Below are 8347 nucleotides of genomic sequence, written 5' to 3' on the forward strand. Positions count from 1 at the left end.
GGCGACTTTAAGACTTGTGGACTTCAACTTCCAGAATTCTGGCAGTTGGAAGTCTACAAAGTCTTAAAAGTTGCCAAGTTTGGAGGCCTCTGAGGTAGATGGTCCCTGAAGAAATTGTCCCCCTCCCCCCTCCTCCTCCTCCCTTCTTTCCAGCCAAACGGCGCCTGGTGGGGTGAGATGGAGACCTGGGGGGGCCTTTCCATTGCTCCAACCCTCAGCCCTCCTACGCTTCATCCCATTGCCAGAGTCCACTATACATTTCAGCATACCCCCTCCCCTTGGGAAAAAAGACCGGTCAGACAGGCGTATAGACCAAAATTTATTGCATTATCTCACTATGCACCCATCCTCTCCCCCCCAGGGGGCATGTAAGAGCCCCTTAGCTGCCCCCTCTTGCTCCCTGCTTTGGTCCCCATCAACAGTTCCAGGGGCTGCAGGGAACATGGATAAGGTGTCCCCCCCATGGGGGAGGCTGTTGTCACACAAGTCAAGGGGAGAGACCACTGGGAGCAGAAGCCCCTCCTCCGCTCTGGCTGACCATTCTCATCTAGTCTTTGTCTTGGCCGCTGCCCGCTTGTCCCAGTCGGCCACAGGTGGGGGCTGCGCAGAGAGGTCTGGATTTTGGAGTGGGAGGGCTCGTGAGGCGCAAGGGGGAAGCCCACCAGCTGCCCCCCTTCCTATCCCAGGAGCGGTGTGGGCTGCCCTTCCTCTGAGCTGCTTGGGACCTCCGGCTGGGTCCTTCCAAGCCAGCTTCTTGCCCCCCTCCTCCCACAGAGTCTCTCCAGCGGGTGCTGGTGGGGAGGCAGACCCGGCTGGTCTCCTGCAGGGGGAGCAGCCGCCGTAGCCGCTCCAGGGCAGCCTCACTCGGCCTTTCTCTCGGTCAGGAGGGAGAGTCTCTAGCCGGCCACCTCTGCAGGCCTCCAAAGGAGATGCACGAAACCACGTTCGCTTGGAGGTCACGTTGAAAGAGTTCTGTGGCTCTGCCCACCCCACGGACAGAGCCACCTTACACCGCAGAGCCCGCCCTGTGCTGGGCTGGGGCAGGGGCCCCCCGGCTCTTCTTCTCGGGGGTGGCCGGGGCCTCCAGGGGCAGGCGGGAGCGGAACCTCTGCAGCTGCTCGGGGCTGGCCAGGTTCTTCAGCAAGCTGTTCTCGTGCTCCAGGCGGGAGTTCTTCTCCGCCAGCTCCTTGATCTGCTCCTTCAGGACCTCCACCTCCTCCCGCACCGCGTACATCAGGTGATTCTTGACCAGATCCTGCAAAGAGGAGGAGGAGGAACAAAGCCCCGGTGAGCAAACGGCGCTGCGGCTTGTTCCTCCCGAAAGCGCCTGGGTTCTTGCATCAGAGCGCGCGCCCGCGCTCGCCGCAGCTCTCCGCGGTGGCGCGCCCGCCGCCCTCCGCCTCCTCTCGCCAGCCCTGCAAGCAATTAACCTGAAGCCCCCCCGGAAACTGAACGGCTTCGGCTGGAGGCCGCCGTTCGTTCCACGCCTCCGCTTCGGTCAAGTCTCCCTGCGGAGCTGCAGCCTGACACGGCAGGTTCCTTCGGAGCCCAGCGCAGCGAGCGTGGCGCTTCCTCCGCCCTTCTCCGCCAGCAAGCGCCGCAGGGCAGCCCGTTTGCGGCGGTCGGGGGGCACAAGGCGCGTCTCCGCCTCCCAGCGACACTCACCATGGCCTGCTCGATCTTGTTGTCGATGGCGACCACGCTGGCCCCGGACGCGCTGCAAGAGACAAGGAAAGAGCGGGGCCGTCAGCATCCGAGCCCGCCCGGCCTGCCCGGCTCCCCCCCTCTCTTCCCGCTCCCCCGACCGAGGGCTCCGCTCGCTACCTGTTGTCGAGCTTGACGGAGACCACGTCGCCCCCCAGCAAGGAGGAGAAGAAAGAGATGGAGAAGTTGTGCAGCTGGTAGACAGCCACCTCCATCCGGAGCGGGTACACGCCGGTGCTCATGGCTGGGCTGGGCTGGGCTGGGCTGGGCTGGGCACACGAAAAGGCCGATAGAGGACGGGAGGCAACAGCACCACCAGGACTGGGAAGAACTGCGGCTATTTCGGCGCCCGCCCTCCTTATATAGGGAAGCTCTCCAGACGTCACATGGCCTCAGCCTGTTATGCAAATAAGACCACGCCCCCTCCAGCCGAGCCCCCTGCCGCGGCCGCGCGCACCTGCTCCCGGAGCGTTCGGGAGCCGCAGAGGATCTGTGGAAGCGGGTCGGGCCCCGCGTTCCCCGTTTGTGCGGCTCCGGGACGCCGGTGGTGAAAGCGGGTCGCTTCCTTCAGCGGATGGCCTCACCCGCTCCTTCCTCCTTCCGGGGCCGCGGGAGCCCTCCGGGAAACGCCGCTCCCACCCTCGCCCGCAAAGGAAAGACCGCGCGGGTGGGAAGGGCAGCCCGTCCCCCCACGTTCGCCCTCGCGCAAAGTCCGGCAAGCCTCCCCACTCCCCCTTAGGCTGCTGCTGCAAAAGTGGAGGCCGAGTCAGAAATGTCCAGTATCGCCCGAGTTCAGCGCGGAACCAGGTCAAGGTTGGCAGTTATGTAAGGAGCCACCCAAACATGTTGTTGCGACTCGGCGAGGCCGGCGGTGAGCTGCGCGAGGGGGACCCCTCGCGGTCCCCCCCCCGGCGCAAAGCCCGCTCGCCCCTCCCAACAGCGGGGCCCCGAAGCTAGGCAACCCAAAGACTGGCTGGAGAATTTTGGGAGTTTGCCCCCCCCCGCTATGGAAATCAAGAGCTCCCCCTGGCGGCATTGGTGGGTCTCCAAAGCCTTGCCCCCCACCCCCCAGCCTCCCTCTGGCCCAGCAACCAGCAGTGGGTACGTGGGAAAGTGAAGGGAGCCTCAGGTGGGGGGGGGCGCAGGCACGGCAGCAAGGCTGGCTGGCTCTTTTCCCGGGCACTGCGAGGGGGGGGTTGCCCTGGGCTCCCCTGCTGCATCTTCCCACCAGTGCCCCTCCTCAGCAGGGGTCTTCCCTGCAGAACGCAAGAGGCCCGTTGGGGCAGGTGGGCAGACTGAGGCCAGGCGATGTCCGCAGAGTCCTCTGTGGGGCAGACCCCCCCATGGTGCGCGGGCCTCTGGGCTCGGTGGCTGTGGAGGGGAGCGCTGATGTGGTCGCAACCGGGGCTGGAGGAGGCAGCCACTCCAGGGGGTGGGGGGGTGAGGGGGCTTTCCTGGGGAAGCAGCGGCTGTGCCAACCTCCACCCAGCCAGGGTCTCCCCCTCCCCTCGTCTCGAAGCGAGGCCTGGCTGGCGGGCTCCGTTTCCAAGGGCTTGGCGGCCCCTCCCTTTGATGGAGGCCTTCCATGGCAGAACTCCCAGTTCTGGGTTTACTGGCACGCCAGCACATGGCCTGGGCGGGGCGTGCAGCACATGGCTGCCGTGTGCTCCACAGTCAGGGAACCAGAAGGAACCCCCTCCCACCCCCCCACTGCTCAGGCTGTGAAGGGGGCAGCAGCCCCCCACCCCCACCAGCTGTGTCAAGGACCCTGCAAGCAGGTTGCCTAAAAGGAAACAATTCCCTCGGTGGGAGCGTTTCAGGTAATAATAATAATAATAATAATAATAATAATAATAATAATAATAATAAATAATAATAATGATTAACCACCACAACAACTTCATTGTCATTGTGGGTATATACACAGTAGTATACCCATACAATGAAATTCACATCACCCAAAGACCAGACCTAGCACACATAACAACCCCCACCACCCTGCCCCTGCGCCACCCACGGAGGCATCCATGGGGCAGACACGGGGGGACTGACACGGAGACGCTTTGAAGGGGCAGAAGGAGCCCAAAGGAGGGGACCCACAGCTGCCCAGGAAGCCTCGGAGACCCCCGATTGCTGGGCGGCACCTGCTGATTGAGCTCCACCGTGGGGTCAGCAAAGCTGCAATCCTGAAGGCTGACCGCCCTGAGTCTCCGGAGAGGAGCGGCATACAAATCCAATAAATTATTATTAAATTATTATTATTTTCAAATCAGGGCCCTGAAAACCTGGCTGTCCCAGGCGAACCTGCCTGCCATGCAGAGTCACAGCAACACGCCTGTCGTGTTTTTGTGGGTACCACTTGAATGCACGTGGATATATCAGCACCAGCACATTTTAGCTGGTGGGTTTCTGCAGCCTCCAGGCCTCCTCCCCCTCCTCCCCTGCACCTGGAGGATCTGTGCAGCTCCAGGGTTGGGGGTGGGTGGGGGTGGGAGCACCCCTGGGGGAGGCCAGCAGCCCTTTCATGGGAGTTCTTGAAGGGGGAAGACAAAGGCCTGGGAGGAAAGAGGCCCCCAGAAGAAGGGGGTGGGCGGCTGTGCTGCTCTGCTCCCGCAGCCTCACTGTGGTCTGAAATCTCATATAGCATTGCAGGCTGGTAACCCTCATAATGCACACTAAGCCACAAACCATAGCTTGTGAATCAGAAAAGATGGTCTGGCTTAGTCTATGCTGTGAACACAAAACCACTCTCTGAACCGGATCAGCATTCCCTGAGTTTCAGCCACTCTTTGGGGCCCATAAGTGGCTTGTGCAGAGAGCACCCACGTTTTGATCAGCTTCTCATCGCAATACAGAGTTTGTGGTGGGGGGAAACTCCCGTAGCAGCTGCAGACCCCTTGCCACTCTGTCTGCCGGCCCACTCAACTGACTGTGAAATAAGGAGAGCCATGGCGGAGGGGGGGCTCCTGGGGAGCAAAATGGCCCCCTGCCCAGGCAGTGGGCCGACGTGGAGGTTGCCACCTTCCCTGGGGACGGAGTAGCAGCAGCATTGCGAGTTGTGGGCCCAGCAAAAGGTCTGAGGCGAATGCCCCCCCCACTCTGGCCCCTTGCAAGAAGCCAAGACTTGTAAAAACTACTTTTCCGTGCTCTCCTTTGGCTGACCTCCATCTCCCCACCCTCCTCCAAATGCTTGGCCATCCTGGGTTCTTCCCCAGGGAGGGAGGGGGGCAGCATCCCCTTAGGCTTCTCCTTGAGGCCCCTCGCATCCGCGCGTCCATCTCAAGGCTCTCGCTGCTTGGCTTCCCTCTGAAATCCACATGGGCCCCTTTGGGCTCCACCCACTTCGATGAGCCCCCATCCCAGAGCCTCGAGGGGTGAATGGGGGATGAGGAACACAGAGAGAGGGTCCTGGGCAGAGACCTTCTTTGGCCCCACTAGCCCCATTCATCTCATGTGGGTCAACTGTTCCGCTAAACCTGCCAGCTGCTTTGTGGGTGCCGTGGTCAGATGAGGGCATCCTGCAGAGCCCTCTGGGACAGTGGTGCCCCCCACTCCTCCCACCACTGCCCAGCCAAGAGAGCAGAATGGGGAGGGGGCCTGGGAGAGGCCTGGCAGATTTCCCCACGTGGATTTCCCCCATGGCCTTGAGCCAGGTGCCAGTTAAGGCCACCAAGGCCATCCCCAAAAGTTGCTATGCCTCTTGTGTCCACCCCTGCACCAGCTCAGCCCACGTTCGGCCGGAATGCCCACCACCCCCAGAGTCTCCGACCAAGAGAACAGGACAGGTAACCTCAGCGCTCCCAACCCCCCTCCCCCTGAAGCGAGCCAGGGACCGTCCACCACAGTCGTCTCCCCCCCGGGGAACTCTCGCCCCGGAGTTTGGGAGCTCCCCGCACAGCCCTGATGGCAAAGCCTCCTCCGGCCACCTTCACCTCCCTGGGGTCCAATTCAGTCCCAGCAACATCTCTGTTTCCAGCTCACAGCTGCGGGGGGGGGGGGGCGCTGGCCTGTGGGGGTGTTGTTGTCCTCAGCGCTCGGTGTCAAAGGAGCCCAGTCAGGGGCTTCCACCCAGTCCGCAGAGGGCAAGTCCTAAGCCTCTGAAACGGGACCCTCTGCCCCTGGCCAAGTGTCCTCAAGGCCCGCGTGGAGTCTGGGCGCTGCGTAAGGAAACATGGCCCAGAAGGCTGAGCGGAGGTGCAAGGCAGCCGGACACAACCAATGTAACCAGGAGACGCATTCCGGGACTGCGGAGAGTGAGCCGCCCATTCCCCTCCATGGCTGTGCAGCATGGGCCTCCTCCCTCGCATGGCCTGGAAAGGGCAAAGGAGGGGGGGCACGTTTTCCTGCCCAGGTAGGTGCTCATCCCTTTGGCTGGACATTGGGGAGGAAAAGTTGCCAGGTGAATCTTCTCAGGTGAAGCAGAGGAACCAGGCCAGGCCCTGTTCACCTGAACAGCAGGTGTGATTGCCCCCCCAAACAGGCACAACCACTGGGGACTGGCATGCTCATTGGTGCCAGGCTCTGGCCCTCCCTGTGCCCACTGGCCCCCAGCACAGTCCCTGGGCCCCTCAGCGGAGGTGGGACAGCGCCTCAGCCGCTCTCGGAGGGATAAACACCTGAGAAGGGGCAGCACCCCCCCCCCCCCGCTGTCCCCTTGGCCCCAGTGCAAGCATCTGCCCCAGGCTGCAGCCTCTTCCAAGCCCGCAGGGAGGGAGGGAGCCTCGCCCAGCCTGGCGGGCGCACCCTGTCACCCTCCCCCGCAGCAGGCAACCTGCACAGCAGCGACCGACCGAGACGCCCCTTTTCCTGGGAAAGAGGCCCCGCCCACGGGCGCTCCCAGGACAAAGTCCCCTCGGACACCTGCCAGGCTCCGGCAGCTCCTGCCTCCCCTTCAGCCGCCCTGGGGGTCCCGCAGGGATCCCCTGGGGTCATCAGGCCGTCCCTTTCCCTTGCACAAGGCGACAGAGGTCGGGAGGCCGTCCTCTTCTCAGCCCCGCGGTTGCCCTCGGATGGGAGGCCCGCAAGGAGCCCGGGCAACGCCGCCCCTGCCCCCCTCAGGGCAAGCGAGGAGGGGGCCTTCCTGAGCGGGTGGGGTCCCGGCCCCAGCGAGGAAACCGTCAGGAAGGACGCAGAGGTCTGCAGGGCTCTCCGCCCCCCGCAATCCCCCCCCTGCCGCTTCCCCGGGAATTCCCTCCCCGGCCGTCCCGCCCTCGCCCCCCCCCCCACCTGTGGAAGAAGAGCACGATGGAGAGCAGCGTCTGGTCGACGTTCCGGTTGCAGATCCCGCGGCTGAGGAGGTAGCGGGGGTCGCGCACCACCGGCTCCAGGGAGTCCTGCTGCATCGGGCGCCTCAGCTCGGACGCGGCGCCGAAACTCTCGCACGCCAGTTGCTCGCGCAGCTGGAAGAGGGGCCCGAGGTTGCCGCTGTAGCCCCGGGGGCCGTTGGCCAGGTCCAGGCAGCAGCTGCAGCAGTCCAGCCCCACCGGCGAGCGGCGGTCCTTCAGCGGGGAGTTCGCCATTCCGGTGGCGGCGCGGAGAGGTGGCGCGGGGGGTTGGCGCTGGGGGCGGCCGCCTCTCTCCCTTCTGGCCGGGCGGCTCCTGGCTGGATCGTGGGGACCTCGGGGCTCCCGCTCCGCTCGCCTCCCTCGGTTTCCCTGCCCGGACTGTTCGGCCCGCGGCCCCCGCTTCGCTTCCTTTCCCTTCGCCTCTCGGTCCACCCCCTTCCTTCGGCGCAGGCCCGGATTGGGGAGCGCTGCTCGGTCACCGCCCCCGGGTGCCTTCGACCGCCACCAGGTCGCTCTCTCTGCAGGGCGGGGCCTCCACGGCGGGCGGGGGGAGAGGCGCGCGCTCCGCCTGCCCCTGCCAGTCCCGGCCGGCCAGCGAGCGAGCTCTCCGGGGCGTCTTCTGGCCAGCCGGGCCTCGCTCCTCTCAACTGGTCCCCGCCCGCTTTAGGATGGAGCGCTGGGACGAGCGGGTGGGCGCCCTTGGGAGGCTGGCCTGGCCTTCGTTCGGAGACCGGGCGGCGGGGGGCCGGCAGCACAGAATATGCCCCCCCCCCGCATGGCTTCCAGGCTCCCCTGGGAGAGTCGGGCTCTGTCCGCGGGAGAAGCCTCCGGCCCGCGGCAGAGGTCTTCAGATTTGGACACTCCCAGAATTCTCCAGCCAGCCAATTCTGGGAATTGAAGCCCACAAGCCTTAAAAGTTGCCCAGCGGGGGGTGGGGGGACGTTCTAAGGTGAAGGCCGGGACAGCCGGGGGCAGAAAGCGAGGGTTTCTGCTTTGCTCTTGACTTCCTCGCCCGGTTTGCCCGGCTGCTTCCTCTGCGTCCAGCAGGGGGCGCTCGAGCCTCGAGCCCCGAATCTGCACACACACCCCGCACCCGCGGCTCTGGTGCCCGAACTGCAGCTGGCAGTCCGAGGCCGCCCTGGGGAGCCCCCCCCCCACCTCTGCCTTTGTCGTCCCCGCTTCCCCCGGGTTCCAGGCCCGTCCATGCCTGCCCGCGCTGGAGTAGAACCGGAGGAAAACCCAGGAGGTGCAACGTTTGAACAACGGACTCGGAAGTTCATTCTAATAATGTTATACAAATGATGTTGTAAAAGAGGCACATTGGCTGTACCGGATAAGACCAAGATCAAAATGAATGT

The 8347-nt window shown here is 64.2% G+C and overlaps 1 protein-coding gene across 2 annotated transcripts; it reads right to left on the bottom strand.

The window, feature by feature from the left end:
- Positions 1-306: 306 nt before the first annotated feature.
- TSC22D3 (TSC22 domain family member 3) lies at positions 307-7620 on the bottom strand. 2 transcript variants are annotated; one of them, XM_070760123.1, is made up of 3 exons: positions 6931-7620; positions 1666-1717; positions 307-1255 (listed from the first exon to the last, which is right to left on the bottom strand). In XM_070760123.1, exons 1-3 carry the CDS (start codon positions 7221-7223, stop codon positions 1007-1009), a joined length of 594 nt encoding a protein of 197 aa, XP_070616224.1. In that variant the 5' UTR covers positions 7224-7620; the 3' UTR covers positions 307-1006. The 2 variants fall into 2 exon arrangements, with proteins under 2 accessions (XP_070616224.1, XP_070616226.1); XM_070760125.1 differs by lacking the exon at positions 6931-7620 and adding an exon at positions 1825-3460.
- Positions 7621-8347: the final 727 nt, after the last annotated feature.

Source organism: Erythrolamprus reginae, chromosome 8, assembly GCF_031021105.1.
Source record: "Erythrolamprus reginae isolate rEryReg1 chromosome 8, rEryReg1.hap1, whole genome shotgun sequence".
In the NCBI taxonomy this organism is placed as follows: domain Eukaryota; kingdom Metazoa; phylum Chordata; class Lepidosauria; order Squamata; family Dipsadidae; genus Erythrolamprus; species Erythrolamprus reginae.